General features: G+C 50.4%; 1 protein-coding gene and 1 long non-coding RNA gene across 2 annotated transcripts in view; one reads left to right on the top strand and one right to left on the bottom strand.

The window, feature by feature from the left end:
- The window catches only part of LOC114857742 (uncharacterized), a 110,931-nt gene that overhangs the window by 19,901 nt on the left and 72,739 nt on the right, over positions 1-18,291 (bottom strand). Inside the window, exon 2 of the long non-coding RNA XR_008694892.1 lies at positions 14,739-14,858. This is a non-coding gene — a long non-coding RNA (uncharacterized LOC114857742). The remainder of the gene's footprint in view (positions 1-14,738; positions 14,859-18,291) is intronic.
- On the top strand, positions 1,919-16,773 carry LOC114857737 (hepatocyte growth factor). The gene is made up of 18 exons (XM_029154512.3): positions 1,919-2,207; positions 3,593-3,752; positions 3,864-3,976; positions 4,449-4,563; positions 6,022-6,170; positions 7,333-7,453; positions 8,263-8,381; positions 10,011-10,179; positions 10,309-10,442; positions 11,283-11,376; positions 12,486-12,616; positions 13,163-13,192; positions 13,602-13,707; positions 13,953-14,027; positions 14,282-14,431; positions 14,538-14,644; positions 14,753-14,895; positions 15,314-16,773. Exons 1-18 carry the CDS (start codon positions 2,159-2,161, stop codon positions 15,491-15,493), a joined length of 2,145 nt encoding a protein of 714 aa, XP_029010345.1. The 5' UTR covers positions 1,919-2,158; the 3' UTR covers positions 15,494-16,773.

The following is an 18,291-nucleotide window of genomic DNA, read 5'->3' as shown; positions in this document are numbered from 1 at the left end:
CGCAGTGTCATCGCTAACCCCCGGAACACACACACACACACACACACACACACACACACACACACACACACACACACACACACACACACGTCTTTCTCTACTCATAATAATACCTGAGCCACCTCTGCTCTGTGATCCCACAATTGCTCAATCTGATCTTTCTTTCCTCTTCCCATTATTTCCCCTCTTCTGAGTAAAACCATCAATTCCTGTCATCACTTATATTAATTTCTCTCTATGTAAGAGGTCGTAGTGAAAACAACTATAACTGAATAACACCAGTATAATAGTACACAACACACGAGTCGCGCTGCACACGACACTTCCAAACAAATGTGCAGGAAGTCTATTAATACTCCGCGCGCTCCACCAACATGCGCTCGGACAGACCGGCCTTGTTGTGAACCCCCCCCCCTCCCTCCACCTCCACCACCAGCACTTCGCTCTTCATCTACTGTCTCGCTGCATCGGCCTCCTCATTCTCCGTATCGGACTCCATCTCCCACTGTACTTCCTGCTTCCATTACCAGCTGCATAAAGATATGAAGTTTCTGCCAATAACTGAGCGCAGATGTGAGCAGTCCTGAAGGGTGACGGCGCTCATATGAGAAAAGTCAGTGGGCTACTGGGTTTCTCCTGTTTCCCTCTACTAGCAGCAAGAAAAAAACACACACACACCCACTGGATTCTTGCTGGGAGAGTCAGTAATGAGACTGTGGTTGGAGCTCAAACTGGTGAAGGTTATCCAGTCGTTTTGCTGCTTGTTGTGTGTGAGCGTGTGTGAGTGTGTGTGTGTGTGTGTGTGTGTGTGTGTGTGTGTGTGAAGGCGTGGAAGAAGGATGAGCAGCGCGTGTTTGTGTTTCAAGACGCACCATGCGGTCGGCTTGATGAGAGGAAGGTGAACACGAAAGTGGGGAGAGCGTCAGACTTGTGCTCCGCTCCAGCGAAAGTATCTGACTCACGGCTGATTGTTTATTGTTGCAGAGCCGTGGTCCTCTGAAGAAGCCGCAGGAGCATTAGTCATTGAGCGCGGGAGCGGACGGGGATGGAGTCTCCTCCTACAGGACATGCAGTGTGCGCCCATCTGCTGCATCGCTCCGTGTTGTGCCTCAGGACGCGGTGCCAGTTTGAAATAAATGCCGGGAACCCCCGAAATGCGACTCTGCGTTGGAACAGAGGGCGAGTGGGGAACGGGAGCGACGCTTTGAGGGCGAAGAAGCTACGGGCAGCGTCTCCTGTCTCACGCTGTCACTGCTGGAAACGGAGACGAGCCTGAGGAGTTAGACTGACGTGCCTCGTCTTCACCCGCCAGTAACTCCACTTCTTATCTGACACGAGGGGGGAGATAAAGCAGCAGCATAAACAGTCCTCTTCCATGGAACCCCCCCCCTGCTGGGTTTCCCCATCAACGGCGACAGGAAGGATGATTGAGGAGGATGCTGATGTGTGACGGACAGGGATGGTCACAAAAACTGATGAATAAACATTATTCACTTCCTACAGGGATTTATACTGAATGTGAACCTCATTGTATTTAGTACAACAAAACCAATGTACACTAATGCACTCTAATGTTAACTAAACAGAAGATAAATAAAGTAAAACTTTTCTGTTGATGTCGAAGGGCTTTGATCGAGCGCGTCACTTTTAAAACAGACACCGCAAATGTTGATAGATGCTGATTTTGTGTTTACGCGTCCTGAGCGGTAAAAGTGTGAACACAATTCATCTCAAGCCAAAAGGAAGAGAGACGAATGCAAGCTTTAGTTGGACTACAAGTTCCAAACACACAACGAGCGGCTCCTCACAGCCTCACAATCAGGTCCAATGATTCTGCCTTTCCTTCATATAAACAGTCAGAGTCAAACTCGTCTTTGGCAAATTCTGCAGAAAAGTCCGGCGCTGACGACAAACAGGGCGAGAGAGACAAACAGAGAAGGAAAAGGGAGAGATAGAGGAGGGGAGAGGGAGATAAAGTCACACACGCGCGCAGCGAGCGAGCGAGAGAGAGAGGGAGGGAGAAGTGGGGAAGTACTTAGAGAGGAGACGCATCATCTGTGCAGTGGTGGAAGCAACATCTCCTGGTCGCGGTCCGGCAGCGCAGCAGCTCATCCTCCTCCTCCTCTCCACGTTGTTTCACTTGAGTGGGTCTGCGGCGATGTGGATTTACGCGCTCGTGTTCGGACTCTGCGTCGCGTCCTGTTCTGGTAAGTTCAGAGAAAACTATCTGGGTTTTGTTTGTTTGTTTGTTTGTTTGTTTGTTTGTTTGTTTTGGGGGGGGTGGGTCGCCGGCTGTCGCCTGCCACTTGGCTGGAGACGGAGCGCGAGCGCGTCGGTTCCGTCGAACGCGAGTTGCGAACGGTTGCCACAGTGTCGAGCAGGAGCGCGTGGCGTGGTGCGCGTGGGCCCGATGGTGCGTAACTCCACGGCGCGGCCCGAAGGCGGAGCGGGTCGACTTTATCACATGTTTGTGTTCCTCTTATGAAACGTCGGTCGCGTGCCTTGTTACTAATTCTAACGCGACGACTTGACGGAGCGTTCGCTGAGTGTCGACTTGGCCACGAGCAGAAGAGAGGAAGCGGCTTCGTGGACGGGGACGATCCAGCGGAGCCTCCTTTATTAATCGTAACTCTCGCTGTCACTGCGACGGTCCCGTGCCAGAGCGCGTCTCCCGGCGCGCGCCCGCCCTTGCGCGCGCACCGGCGCAAAGGTTAAACCGAGTAGATGCGAAGACGCGTGAAATGTGTGTTAATGACTTAAGTGGAGTTGACCCGCATTCAAATGAAACGCGCTGCAGTCAGGTAGCGGCTCGAGGGCAAAGGGAGGGTCCACGTTACCACCGCTGCTCCGTGATCCTCAGGTTGTTCACGCACATCCCAATACAAGAACCTCCAACGAATCAAAACGCACTTCTGTTCCGCTATTTACAGCCGTAGAGTCCATAACATTATCAACAGCTTTTCAGGCCTCTTTCCAACAGAACAGAATATTATTAGCTGTTGTTTTATTTTTTTTCTCTCCCTGCACTGATAAAAAAGCTCTCGAATCGACACAGCGCACAACGGGCAGAGAGGGGAAATATGTGGGAGGGCGGAAAAGAAATGTAAATGTGTACAGTATCTCGCACTTGTGGCTCGCAGAGACGGTGCCAGCAAGCGAGACAACGCGCAGTGCAGACGTGGCACCGGCTCCGTCGGTGTGAGTGGAGACCGTCACAAACGGCTGAGCATCCTAATAACAGCTGAGGGAGACTCATTCACACATTGGGATGCTGTTGCCCAGTGCATCAGTCTGGCTGCAGATCCACATGCCCTGGCATTTCACAGGGGGCGCATAGTGTGAAATTATGATTAATAATAATAATAATAATAATAATAATAATAATAATAATAATAATAATAATAATAATGTCTTTGAATTCTGCCGTCATAAGAAGCAAAAAGTCCTTAGATGAGCATTTCCCTGGGCTCCTGCCTTAAACGACGCTCATCCCTAACGTAAAGTCGATGCACCTGTCAGTTAAAGGCGTCCGCCGCGATACATAAACGCCGCCGAAGGCTCAAGGTGGCTGTGTTGTGTGCTTGTGCGTCAGAGGCCAAGCGGAATGCGCTGCAGGACTACCAGAAGAGCGACGGCACCCGGCTGGTTCCCGCGCCCCCGGACTCCTCCCACCAGACCAAGAGCAGGAGGCTGAGCGTGGCCCGCTGCGCCAAGGCCTGCAGCCGCAACAAGAGGCTGCCGTTCACGTGCAGGTACGAGGCTGCGGGGTCACGTCGAGGTGCTCCGCACGTCAAAGCCGTCGCCTCTGAGTCGCGCGCTGCCGCTGTGCTGGTCGTCATCTTCCTGTCCTCCTTATTCTCCAGAGCGTTCCTCTACGACCATAAAAACAGGAAATGCCAGTGGCTGTCGTTCGACAGGAACTCGCCGGGGGTCGTGAGCCAGCAGGACTCCAACTACCAACTCTATCAAAAGAAAGGTGCGAGCCGCCGCCCCGCTCTCACACTCCCGCTGCCGCTGGACCGTCCCATCAGAAAATAAAGATAGAGATCTCGGCGTAGCCGCAACATCACAGCTGCGGAGATTCGGGTTTTCCAGACTAACGATGGAAACCCTCCAGAGGAAGCCGAGGAAGGGCAAGGGCCGGCGTGGTGTTTATGGTGTCGCAGCACATTATGGTTCATTTTCTGTCATTAAGTGGTGTTTGTGTAAAACATGACCCCACCCCGTCCGACTCTAGTCGACCACAGCGGCGAACACGCGAGCTGCGGAGCTTTTCTTTTTTTTTTTTTCCTGGATCCTAATGTTTCGCAGAAGATTAGGAAAACAGCTTTGGCTTTTGGCATTGTCTCGTCCTTGTTCAGATCAGCATTTTAGCCCAACATCTCCTGCTGTCTGCTGTCTCCATCACCCAAACGCTGGCTGGTCCTCACGGTCTCGTCTCTTTTCAGACTACGTCCGAGAGTGCATCGTGGGCACGGGTCAGAGCTACAGGGGTCGGAGGTCGGTGACGGTGACGGGGATCCCGTGCCAGGCCTGGGCCTCGCCCGTTCCCCACGAACACAAGTGAGAGTCTGATGCACTTCTGAACCGCCACGTCAAACAGCTTCCTACTGTTAGTGTTGGCCCCTTCGCGCCGCAATTAGCCGCTAGCTGGAGGGTGCTCTCTGTGCGTGCATGCGGGTATAATATATTAGGGATTGATTGGGCTCCCGGGAGCAGTCGTTTATCAGGACTGAGCTCATTCAAGGCCTCGCAGAGTCGCAGACCGTTTCCTGCTGTGGCTCTACTGTTTATCTAGGTGTGTGTGTGTGTGTTTCATATGAATATTTTCACCGTGGGTGACGCTCTACATACAGCATACAGTCTAAGTGTCACTCCCACACTCAACTCACTGTATCGCCTTATTCAGAAAGACTAAAATTAAGTGGAGCTCAACAACAGACATAAAAGCGAAGACGCGTCTGGCCGTGAAATTAGTGCTGAGTCACAGTAAACGGCCTGGAGGGGGATGAGCCTTAATGACTCGTTGAGTCTCACTTTTCATGACGCCTAATGGACCTGCGTTCACTTTTACGTTTTACTCCATAAAACGTCATTCAACAGTCAATGAGCAAAGTGCCACATAGGCCTGATCATCAGAGATGCTTCCACGCAGACCACAGGGCCGTTCCTCATTTCCTTTGAACTCCTCGTTACCTCCGTCCCCCCCCTCCTCGGAGGTATTAAATGACATTAAAAGGCTTGGCAGCGACTTGTTTCTGCCACAGACGACTCCGAGGAGGGCAGCGCACATTTGTACCTCCAGTGAACCTGCTCTATCAGGCCGCTATTAATGTCTCGGTAGATGAGGTAATTACGCCCAGGCGCTTTGTACTGGATGTTTTATCAGTCGTCTGCAGGCACGACGCACACGCACACACACACACACACTGGACTTTTATCAGTGAAAGGTCTCTCCTCCTTTTTCTTGATTGCCATGTAAAGGCCTTCTCATTTCTGTACCTGTCATAACCAACTCAGCCGAGCGACGGCTTCAGGCCTTTATCTTTTCATCATGATGTAGAAAAACACAACGTGACTCAAGACTCCACAGTCCATCATCATAAGCAGTGACCACAGCCATGTGTGAGCCTGATGTAGAAGATATGAGTCATTTGTCAATGTTTATATTACATGCAGAACCTGCCTGGTGGTAACTAACATTGATTTTACATATCGACGCGTTTTCTTTTATTAACCACATCATGTCACGGACAGGTTGATACTTCAGAGCAGCTGTAGATTACTTTCACGCGTGCTAATTTTCACCGCTTGTGTTTACAGACAGGTTTCAGTCAATTAAGCATCACTCCTCTCATAAATCTGTGAGGGATTTGTCAGTCTGTCAAAGATAACACGGGCAACAGAAAACGGTGGCCTTGGGCGCTTCTGAGCAGAAATTGCTTTACCTGCTAGCTGAAATACTTGGCAGTTAGTCTCGGTGCGTGTCGGTTTGTGTAACTGTAGCTCTGTGTCTGACAGATTCATGTCTAAGAGGTTCATAAAGAAGGACCTGAGAGAAAACTACTGCCGCAACCCGGACAACTCCACCGTCGGCCCGTGGTGCTTCACCACTGACCCGCGGCCACAGCTCAGACACCAGGAGTGTGGCATACCGCAGTGTTCCCAAGGTAACACACACACACACACACACACACACACACACACACACACACACACACACACACACACACACACACACACACACACACACACACACACACACACACACATCCATAATGCCCATTCCACATTGCAAATTGCTTCACCAATTGAGGCCTGATCGCCTGAAATGAGCTGCGGCAAATTACGCAATCACGAGCCGCACCACATCTGTGCGAGGGCGCTCAGGTTCTTCTTTATTCGCCGAGGCCAGCTGCAGCCGCTTCCAGGTGTGTGGCTCAGGCTATGCTGTCCTCTCTCATTCCATCACGGCCGCGTTTCCCAAACGCCAGAAATGAAGACGCTGGCGGTGGAATGCGAGGCCGTATTGGCTCACCTGTCATTTCCGACATAAGTTGTTAGCTTTTTTATCCATCAATGTGTTGCACGTAAGAGGGAAAGGGTTGTGCAGGAATAAAAGTTTTGAAACTGCTGTGAGGACAGAGAAGAACTTCATCACCGGTGTTCCACTGTTATTATCACACGGTTGTACTGCCACTGAAAAATGACGATAAGCGCCTCGAGTCTAATCGCTGGGGCTTCGTGCTGTCAGAGGGGCATGCGTGACACTGGATCAAGGTAATGAGAAGGCTCAGCTACAGGCTACACATCAAAAGACACAAAGGGAGTCGCCCACGCGCTCCGTGTCACGCGCGCTGTCCCGCTGCTTCGCCACCAGTCGCACCGTGGAGATAATGGCTTTTTATTGGGACCGAGAGCCCGCTTTCATTTAGGCCAAAAACAACGGCTTGAAGGGTTTCAACAGAAATTAGCTGGTCCTAATGGAAACCAGTCCCACAGGCACGCAATCGTGACGCTTGTGCGCGGAGTGGTCTGTCATGACAGCGGTGGACTCACTCACATCTGCTTCCAATCCGTCCGCTCGCTGTTGTTTACACTCGGCGGCGTGTGCTAGTCTGCGAGCACGCTCGCCTTGTCTTTGCCTCGTCAGAGCTCCCTGCTTCAATTAGCAAAACATATACACGCTTCCATACGTTAGGTGTGTGTGTACAGGATATTAATTGACTATTGATATTTGACTTCTGCCCTGTGATCTGAATTAATACAAGTCAAAGACAGCCTGATTGTGTGTCTCACCAAGATGTTGTTGCGTGTGTCGTTACACTACAGTGCAGTGCATCAACTGTAATGGGGAGGACTACAGAGGACCCATGGACCACACAGAGAGCGGGAAGGAATGTCAGCGCTGGGACCTGGACGAACCACACAAACACCTGTATCACCCCAAGAGGTGACGCACGCTCACACCTAGGGCCACACACACACACACACACTCATCACACCTTCTGTAACGGCATCCCATCACAGTTGGATGCGGTTGTGGTGTGCTGGCTGTGGAGGTAGAGCCATGTGGAGTTGCGTCCCTGAAGACGTGCTATCAGAGAGTTGAAAACTTTTCATCCTGATTTAATTGGCCCAAATTCCTTTAAGCGTTCCACAGATTATGACGCAGACTCCAGTCCAGCCGTGAGATACTCTTACACCTTTTTTCAGTAGGCCATACATTATAGCCTGTATTAGTATTACTTGCATGAGCTGTGTGTGTGTGTGTGTGTGTGTGTGTGTGTGGGGACAGGGCTTCCAGCTCGTGGGATGGCAGGTGGTCTGGATTAGCTGGAACTCGTTAACACATCCTTAATCATCCCAGTGTTTGTGTAAACGAGGCCCCAGACTGCTCATCGCACTAATGTAATGAGGGGGTCCCACAGCCTGATGCTGGACGCCTGCAGGCTGCCGGCCTGCAGGGACGCGGGGACTTGGGAGCGACTGACTGTAGGACACCTGTAGTGGTGCAGCTTATTATCATCCTCACTCCCCTCAGCTCGGAACACATTCGCAAATGGAGCCTTTGCAGAATTGCACTCCTTAATGTTTGGCGGTTTATGCTCATAACTCAGTAAGAAAACTGCCAGATTCATCTTGTCTCAAGTACCTCTGGAAGGATGCGACAAATAAAAAAAAAAATAATTCCACATTAACTCTGTTAAGCGTTGTGCGTTGCACCAGGCTCCTGACTCTCTACTGCATGTTTTCACTCAGGCATCCTGACAAGGGCCTGGATGATAACTACTGCAGGAACCCAGACGGACGCCACAGACCCTGGTGCTTCACCACGGATCCAAACACGCCGTGGGAGTACTGCCACATCAAAGTCTGCGGTGAGCTCACGTGCGCGCTTGTTTGTGCGCGGCTGAATGCTAAGTGGGTGTGTTTGTGTTGCGTTCGAGCCCGTAAAGCGCGGCCGACTGCACTCAAATTTACAACTTCCTGCACCTTTTGCTGGCTGATCCACAAACAGAACCCCCCCCCCCCCTCGGTTCGGGCTCTGTTATGTCTTCTCTAATAGCCAGAACGTTTATTTTCCCCCCCTGCTGTTTATTGTTCTATACCAGCTCTTAACGTGTGGCACAAGGCTCAGTTACCCCCCCCACCTCCAGCTCCACACAGACACAACACCCGCGGCGTGAACGCTTCAAGCAGATTACCTTCCTCGCCGCTCACACGCTGAACAGTGTGAGACGTGCCGTGCGCGTCTGCTTCTGGGTTGCGGCCGGGCGCTCGGGTGACCCTGCAGCCGGGGAGCCGGGGAGCCGGGTCCGAGGAGTCGCCGGGACGCCGCCCGTGGTCCTCGACGCAAACCAGAGAAGCAGTGGTGCTGTTGTTGGGCTGGGCTTCTTTCTCATGACTCGCTCCCTGGCCTGTTTGCCTGCTAGAATCATCAACAGCAGTACTGGCACCATGTTTACTAGATGGCTATTCTCCATGTGGAGCCAGTGATTCACTGCCCCCCCCCCCCCCCCCCCCTTCTTTTTTCCCCTCTACAATTCATCTCCTACCTCTCTTTGCTCTCTCGCTCGCTCTCTCTCTCTCTCTCTGATAGGGGGGTTTGTTGGGAACAGACCAAGTTTACGACCCAGTTAGCCTTAATCAAAACAAGGCAGAGAGGAGCGAGAGAGCGGGAGCCGGAGAGACAAAGTGTTCTTTTGTGGAGGCCCGTTCTGTTTACCGCCTTTAGACCCGTTGTACGGGCAAGAAAAGGTCTGTTTCACACATTGTTGCATGCGAGGGCGCACGCGGCGGCGGCCGGCGCGACGAACCCGCGCACCCTGAGCGTAACGAGCGGCCGGTCCATAAACAAAGCGGAGCGGCTGAAAATCCCCGGCTTCTTCTCATTGGGGCCACGTTAGCGTCATCATCCTGCGAAACATGCACAGAAAGTGGAAAACAGGTGACAACGCGGCCAAGACTCCGTCACACAGAGACCACCCCACACGGCTGACTAGTGATTATTGTTCATAGCTGTCTGAACAAGGACAAAAACGTTTAATATAATAATGAGATGAAGGGATCATTTAATTTATTTACAACCCCCATGTTAATACTTTAAATACTTTAAGACCCGGAATGTCTGGATTGAGTGGATCTGGCTGTTACTCCTAATCGGAACAAATCGTCTGTTATAGTCTGGACCATTTAGTGCTGACAGTTGGGAGATAAAATCATGCGCTGTGTGATTTAGTGGAAGCTTGGACTTAGACAGAGCATGTGCGAGACGGAGAACCAATATTAGAAAGTTGTCTAGAAACGTTAGGCAAAAAGGAAAATATGTCGTGTGCCACGGCAAACGAGACCAATCATGTATTTTCATGAGCCACAGTTAATTTTATTCCAAGTCCGTTTGGGTAAATTAGCATTTTTATATGTTTTTCCAGACACTTATCTTAACCTTTCAGACCCTCTGGTTGTTGGGAGACTCTTGCGTAACCTCCCCGGTTCCTCTCCTACAGAAACGCCTTCCGAAAGGAACACGGCGCTGGAAACGACAGCGTGTTACCAGGGCGGGGGGGAGAACTACAGGGGGACGGTGGACATGACGCCCACCGGACTGGCCTGCCAGCGCTGGGACTCCCAGTATCCCCACAACCACACGTTCCTACCTGAAGCCTACCCCTGCAAGTGAGTCAGACGCGCACGCACACACACACACACACACACACACACACACACACACACACACACACACACACACACACACACACACACACACTTACATCCAAGCACATTACGTTACTCTCTCTTTATCAGGGACCTGAGAGAGAACTACTGTCGGAATCCAGATGGCCAGGAATTCCCATGGTGCTTCACTACGGACCCCAGAGTACGCACAATGTTCTGCACCAACATCCCTCAGTGCGGCGCCCAAAACAAGCCTGTCAGCGGTGAGCGATCCGACGGCTTTATTCAACTCAGCTGCAAGGGAAAAAAGCTGATTTCCTCCCATTTCCGAGCAGAATTTTTAGTAGCATCTGCATTTTCATATTTGGTGACCTATGAAGTTCACATGACACCGCATCCACTCACACTGGTTTGTAGCCACATTCGCTGTCCCCGCGGAGAACCGTGGCCCCGTCGGGCTGTGGGAAGTACTGACCAGCACACCTCACTCAAACCAACACTGACAGCGGCTCGGGAGCGTCAGGTCTCGCTGCACAGAGGAGGATGGAGTGAAGGGATAAATGCCGGGTGGGATTCTTTCTGGGGCAGCAGGAGATTTGAAGGGAAAAGCATTAGATCTATGGTTGAGTAGACTAATTCAAATTCCCCCAAGGCAACTTTGGGATATTTCTCCGAGGCTGTGGTCTTTGGGATTAGAAACCCCTCTGTGGTTGTGTTGTGGTCTTCCACTAAGAGTGCAATACAGTACAGATGCAGGGTGACACAGTTTCAAAGTATTATTCATGACTTATTGTGTTTCTCTGTGGTTTGGACGCCTTCCAGCTCTGCAGTTTAAAAATCCAATGGGAACCATAAGAGTAAAACTACTATTACTGTAGATATTTGATAAAATACTAGAATTACCCACATTTTTATATATTCTACTTTCTATAACTGAGTAGTCATTGCTTTTATGTTGTACCACATTGTATATACTACTGTACACAGAGTGTGTTATCATGATGTACTGTAGATCAACAGAATCAGGGTTGAGCAACTCCTACAGGCATGGGGAATGTGTCATGACTGACTAACTCTGTTTGTTCCGCTTTGTCCGAACCCAGAGTGCTACGACGGCTTCGGGGAGCATTACCAAGGAGAGCAGACGAGGACTCGATCAAACCTGCTCTGTGCTCCGTGGACCGACCACAGCAACAGGTCAGCCCTTCGGATGCCTGGCTCCGGTTTCTAACCTACAGTAATGCGTTTGCCAAACCGCTGCGCGATGCGCAAACCAGACACGCGCCATCAATAAAGTGCAGACAAGTGTGTCGGCCCAAAATAGAGATCAGGACGTCTCCCAGCTCGCGCGACCCACCGCTCTAACAAAGCGCGGACGCTTTTAAAGGCCCCGGAGCGAGGCGCCGACGCCGCGCGAGGCGCATGCAGATTTCGAAAAACATTTTTGAGAAATTTGCCGCCTTTGATGCAAGCTTGTGCACGCCGGCGAGCGCATGCGTGAGAACGCGCGACGTCGGGGTTAGCGCTGATCTCTTGACCTCTAGTTAAGTCGAGCCGTCGTTAGCGGATCAAGGCAGGCCTCCCGTTTCTCAAAGGAGACAACGGCTCCTGCGGGGGCCGTGACTATCCTCTCCAGCATCCACTAATAGCTGGGAGAAGTGTTCCCCAAAGATGACCTAACGCAGCAGGAATGACTTGGCTGGGGGACATGCACTTCTCTCCTTACCTCTGACCCCAATCCCTCCTTTGTAAGACACTTCAAAGCCAATCAGCTCCAGCACTTGGCTCATGCCCAGGGGTCAGAAGTCAGGGTTAGGGAGTCACAGTGAAAGCGGGCTGTTATGTTAGTCGGTAGGAGTACAACACACGTAAACACACATTTGTCCGCTGTCATTTTGCTTCCCAGCATCTGCTGTCGCGTCTCGCGCAACTTTCCACCTCAACCGTTGAGGAATTCAGTGTGGGAAGGGGTTCTGTTTGTGAGTTTGAAAACCGTACGCAGAGACACTTGTGTGGGATGTGTCTGGATGAGCCTATATTAGACATGTGACTGTAGGTGGGAGCATGTTGTCTCAGTGAGTAATTCCTTCATGGATGACCTCCTTATCTTGTCTGGAGGAAAGGAGCCTCCACAGCTGCAGAGCCCATCTGGCTGAATTTAGTCAACTTAGAAATCATGTTTTTTCTTCTTTTATCAGTATCTACACGACCAAATTAAAGTGAAAATGTTTTGAGAAGTGCATTTGAAGTCTAATGAAAGTTGATGAAGGCTTTGTTATTAGATTTGTGCTTGTGTGTTTGTCCAGTGGCGAGAGGGGCATGCTGACCGCGGGCCTGGAGGGAAACTACTGCAGAAACCCTGATAAAGACAAACACGGCCCCTGGTGTTACACCAACAACTCTGCCATACCCTGGGATTACTGCAGCGTGAAAGCATGTGAGTGCTCGCACATGCACACGCACACGCACACACACACACACACACACACACACACACACACACACTTTATTGCAGCGTGAAAGCATGTGAGTGCACGCACACACACACACACACACACACACACACACACACACACACACACACACACACACACACACACACACACACACACACACACACACACACGCACACACACACACACACACACACACACACTTTATTGCAGCGTGTGGATCTGTTTACACTTGCGGGTCAATGTGTGTCAGAGGAGATTCACAACTTATCAGGAAGGGGGGGTTGTTTTTAACCATTCCCACATGGACTAAGAGGCATCGTGACCCTGACTCTGTGTGCGTGTGTGTGTGTGTGCGTGTGTGTGTGTCATAAACAAGAGGAGACTCTGTAAACTCCTCACGCATCCACGCTGCTTCTGGTTAATATTAATCACGACTTCAGTGCCAAACCACATTGCTCTCACCTCCATCACAAACCCTCCACCTGCGTGGGGTCGCCTCTCATCACGTGTCCCTCTGCTTCCCGCAGGTGATGCTTCGCAGAACGCCATTCCGCTAGGTGAGCGTCTCCGTCAGCTCGTTTGCCCGTCTCTGGTACATGTGTCTGACAGCCTGCGAGCCCAGTGGCTGCTGCTCTCCGTGTTCTGGAGGCCTGATGAGGTGTCCCGCGTCCAGCTGTTACGCTATCGCGCCTACATCTGCTTCTCACCGTGCACCGGCTGACTCTTTCAGCACCACACAACTCATGCGTTAGATGAACATATTTAATAATTACCCCGGCTAATGGCTTCACGAGCATCGCCAGCCACGTTCCACGCAGACTGATGATAACAGGGGAATGTTTTGCATTTGCGAATGCCATCGTCAAACAGTCACCAACATGTCATCATTAAGTGTAGCATGCCCGGGTCTATGAATGAGCGTTCACGCGATGTGAAATGAATAATACACAACGTCTGCTTCTCCAGGGGAGCTGTCCTCCGTGGGTTGTTTTGTCCATAAGAGGACCAGAATCGTAGGAGGAGGTCCAGTGAGCATATCGGACGGCAGCTGGATGGTCAGCATACAGAAAGGGTAAAGCTGTGGATTTGATATTCTACACCAAGAACAGCAGCCATTCTGCTCAGCTCACCCTACCATGAAAAATGCATGCGCTCTTCTTTTTTTTCTTTTCATTTTTGATTTCAGCTAACGGGTCACAGTTTCGTTTCAGAGCCCTTTACTCTGACTCAGAGTAAGGCAGGAATCCAAACAGCTTTATGTGCTGTAGTATTTGTCGAGTGGTCTCTCATGTCGTTTTCATTTCCTGCTCCTTCCAGATCGGTGCACTGGTGTGGAGGGTCACTAATAAGAGAGGAGTGGGTCCTCACTGACCGACAGTGCTTCTCCTCATGGTAACTTGAATGCCTCTTATGCATTCATTTCCTTTTCTCTGTCTTTAAAATCAACCAAATACCCTTCAGTCTTTTTCCATGCGCTGGGATTCGTTTTATGGCAGACAGGCCATTACTGCAACTTAAGACACACTGAGTAACCAAGCAGAGTTTAGGCCTCACCTTATTACCTACTGTTCGGAACCTTCTGACTGAGCGATTCAGATTCACTACAGTACAGACTAACGCGCGAACCCTGTCTTGTGCCGCTCCAGTGTTCCGGACCTCAGCGAGTACCGGGTGTGGCTGGGAGTCTCAGACATTCAAGATGGCGCCCCTGACTGGTCCAAGAGACAGGAAGTCAGCATAGCTCATGTGATATGTGGTCCTGAGGGTTCGAGCTTGGCCCTCCTAAGGCTGGCTAAGTGAGCGCTCCCATCGATGCAGTTATATCTGTGCACATGTGCGTTCAGTGCGTGTGCGTGACAGATCGAGGCGGATGCTGATCATGCGTTTATCCTGAATGTGCAGGCCGGCTTTTCCAGCAGACAACGTCCACACAATTCAGCTGCCGGTGGCCGGATGCTCCATCCCAGAAGGAACGATTTGTAAAATGTATGGATGGGGCGAAACCAAAGGTACTGAATTCCACCAGGCTTGCAATTTATTATACTGCATGTACTGATTATTATTATGATTGTTGATGTTACTACTACAGTATAAACCACTTACTGTATCTCTTTCAGGCACTGGGCACGAAGATGTCCTGAAGGCGGTGGACCTGCCCATTGTCAGCAACCAGAGGTGCAGAGAGATGCACAGAGGGAACATCCACATCACCAACACCAAGATCTGTGCAGGAGGCAAGAGGAACGAGGGCGTGTGTGAGGTAAACTGTTACTGGTCATTCTCCCTGTGGGTTGTTGGGAAAAAAAAAGCTACGCCAGAGAGTTTTTCATGGTACAATATGTGGTGTGAGTAAACAAGTGCAGCCTGTGCACCGCAGGATGAACTCACTGCTTCCAGTGTGAATTCAAAATAATGCCTCGCTTCAGCAAAGCTCCGACGAAGCTCATGTTGAAGGGAATCTCAAACAAATGTTTTCTGGATCCATAGGCTTAGTCCCGAGTCTGCCGTAAACGGAGCAGCTGGGGACTGTTGTACCAAATGTCACCAGTGATCAAATCGCTGGGTTTGCGGTTTCTAGCGGTGGAACAGCCACTGGTGCCCGCGTCTGCAGCCGCCTGTCGAAGCTCTCGCTCCTGCTCCCACGTAGACAAACGTGCTGTGTGCGTCTGCTTTCGCAGAGGGATTATGGCGGCCCGCTCGTGTGCCAGGACGGCGACATCAAGGTTATTGTGGGAGTGAGCGTCCACGGCAGAGGGTGCGCTCGGGCCAACCAGCCCGGCATCTTCATCAACGTGCCCTTCTACACACAGTGGATCTACAAGGTCTTCAAATATTACCCCAACCCCGAGGCCGTCTAGGGGCCCGACAGCAAACACACGGCCACCGTGGGACTCGGTGGAGGCTCCAGCCTCCGCTCCTGTGAATCCCTCAGGACCTGCTCTCTGTGCTTATACTTACAGCCCACAGATCAACAGGAGGCCCTCTTTATAGATGCAGGAGAGAGAGAGAGAGAGAGAGAGAGAGAGAGAGAGAGGAGCATCATTAACCAACACTAACTATTAGAAGGAAAAGTTGACAGTGTTCAGGTCTCGGATGTGAAATATGTGCCGAAGCAGCTAATAGGACAGAGAGGGGAGCACTGCAAGTCGAATGCGACGTCTTAGTTTAAGTTGGGAGCAAACAAATATTCCGATTTTACTCACTCGTCCTATTGGTCTCCTATTGGTAGCAAACCCATGTGTGCATGTGAATATTCCTGGCGTTACTTGAATGTTTTAAACACCAAAGTGCAGTGGTTCAGCAGTAGAGTACATGAATGGGCCACTTAGGAACCATCCCAAGTTAAGGGCACTCTGAGCAAGTGCCACGTGTCTCAAGGGGCTGAGATGAGCTCCTTACTGTACATAGTATTTTAATGAGTGTATTTATGACACTCTGAAGGCGATTTGGGTCTTATAGATCTATAACAAGAACATGAATGTTGTCCTCGGCAGATAAATAATGTAGAGTGTGTCATCAATACAGTATTTCAGCTTTCTGTCTCAAACACCAAAACAATCCTGCGTTTCCAATACTGTACCATTGTCACAACTCGGACTGTAAATACGAGGCACTCTAGCGTCTTGCATGGATGAAGGATTGTGGAAGGCTGCCTGGTGTGTGTGTGTGTGTGTGTGCGTGCGTGTGTGTCGGACCTGAATGAATCACCCTCTCGCCACTTACCGTCCACTCTGGACGCCAGCGCCACGGACGGCTTTCGCTTCAAACGCTGTCGTGGAAGAGAAGGGGGCGGTCTCCGCGGCGGCGCCGTCTGTAAGAGATGCTTCACCGCGATGACTGAATGGCCCTCGAAACTAATTAACGCACTGCATTATGTTTTTATTAGAGTGGATCTCTGCGGGTTAGTGTGTGTGTGTGTGTGTGTGTGTGTGTGTGTGTGTGTGTGTGTGTGTGTGTGTACTGAACGATGCTGCAAGCTGCTATCCAGTACTGTCCCACACCTCTGTATGATGTACATTCACTATAATCCTCCTGTCATCTTAACCACTATGCTACATATTAAACCAAATGTCAGCAGATGTTCTTAATATGTCTGTCACCATATTAAATGTTTTTTTTATTTACGTAATCATTCTCGTCCTTGATTGACTGTTTTTTTACGAAGCACGCGTGTCCTAAAGGCTGCTGTGCTTCCCCGCCAGAAGATGGCACCACAGCAGCACACACACACACACACTACCAAGAGGCGCCGGTAATCTTACTAATCGGTCTCCCAGCACACGTGTGCGCATACTCCCACATCCACAGTCACACGCTCACACACTCACACCACCCATTTTAGATGTTCTTGACCAAATACTCGGGCAGAAGAGGAGCATTCTGCTGTCATCGTATTCAGGCTTTAACAGCCAATAGGAGACGGATAAGAGGCACATTAAAGTGTATATACCGTGCAGTACATATATAGACCGTGTGTGTGTGGGTGAGAAGTGAAGTGAGTGAAGGTGAAAGCGCAGGAGAGCTGGGACTGAGAGCTGGAGATTAAACGCTGAATCCATTGACGCTGTATTAAGGAACTTATGGAGCAAGCAGAAAATACACAGGGATCGACATTTTCCGTTGCAACGCTCCCTGTGTGTGCTGCACGCTGATGCTGACACAACACACACATGCACAGTTCACACACACACACACACTGATAACAGATACTGTATAAGCATCAAAAGGAGATGAAGTGTAAGAAGTTTGCTTTCATGTGTGGGTCAGCTGGATGGACATGAACGACAGACAGGGAGACACACACACACACACACACACACACACACACACACTGGTGACCCTGACTGAGTGCAATACAAGATCAACAAGAGCAGGCATAAGGCTAATGATCTAGAGAACATGGCTTATGTCAGATCTGTTCATGCTGCCGTAAAAGAGTGTGTGTGTGTGTGTGTGTGTGTGTGTGTGTGTGTGTGTGTGTGTGTGTGTGTGTGCGTGATAAAGAACAGACTATGAAATGCACATTCGCTCATGAACCCACTCCACGTCTCTGTGTATTTGAGAGTAGGCTAATTAAACCAAGTGGCGTGATATGAATGAATATGTCTACATGAATAAGACATGGTCCAACATAAATACATGTAATGGTCAAAAATAAAACTGCCCCAATTGTCCTTCGTGATCCTGATCTAAACAAGTGACTATGATTGCGAAGCGCAGCAGTGTGCGAGTGAGAAGGAACGTGTTCTCTGTAGCTTCGGACTCATGAATTTTCAGTATGTTCATTTTTATTTCCTCGTCTGAAACTATAAGGAGACAAGTACAGCTTGTACCAAGCGCTTTGGCAAATTCTGCCGTTTATGTAAGGCTGCGCGGACACGTTCCGACTGAGCTGGCGTAATGGATAAATGTGGCATTTCCTGATAAATTTCAAACTAAATCTCAAGCTGACTGGCCATTAAAATTCAAACGCTGCAGCGGGGCCACTCTCGCAGGCTGCCACCGTTGGCTGATGATCGCACGCAGAGATCTAAGTGCAACTGGTGGCGTCCCCATCCCTCAGTATGTGCGGTAGATTGAGAGAGCGAGCGGGCGAGAGAGAGAGAGAATAGGGGAGACTGATTATTCCAGGCAAATGCTTTTATAAACCGCATGG

The sequence above is a fragment of the Betta splendens genome, chromosome 6 (assembly GCF_900634795.4).
Source record: "Betta splendens chromosome 6, fBetSpl5.4, whole genome shotgun sequence".
Lineage (NCBI taxonomy): Eukaryota > Metazoa > Chordata > Actinopteri > Anabantiformes > Osphronemidae > Betta > Betta splendens.
This window is presented reverse-complemented; position numbering and strand designations above follow the sequence as displayed.

What these genes read in the sequence shown, in the direction of transcription:
- LOC114857737 (XM_029154512.3), top strand. Translation starts at nt 2,159, where the DNA reads ATGTGGATTTACGCGCTCGTGTTCGGACTCTGCGTCGCGTCCTGTTCT. An exon ending in CCCGTTCCCCACGAACACAA is followed by an intron (nt 4,564 to 6,021) that starts GTGAGAGTCTGA and finishes TGTGTCTGACAG; the next exon opens with ATTCATGTCTAAGAGGTTCA. An exon ending in GGAACGAGGGCGTGTGTGAG is followed by an intron (nt 14,896 to 15,313) that starts GTAAACTGTTAC and finishes CTGCTTTCGCAG; the next exon opens with AGGGATTATGGCGGCCCGCT.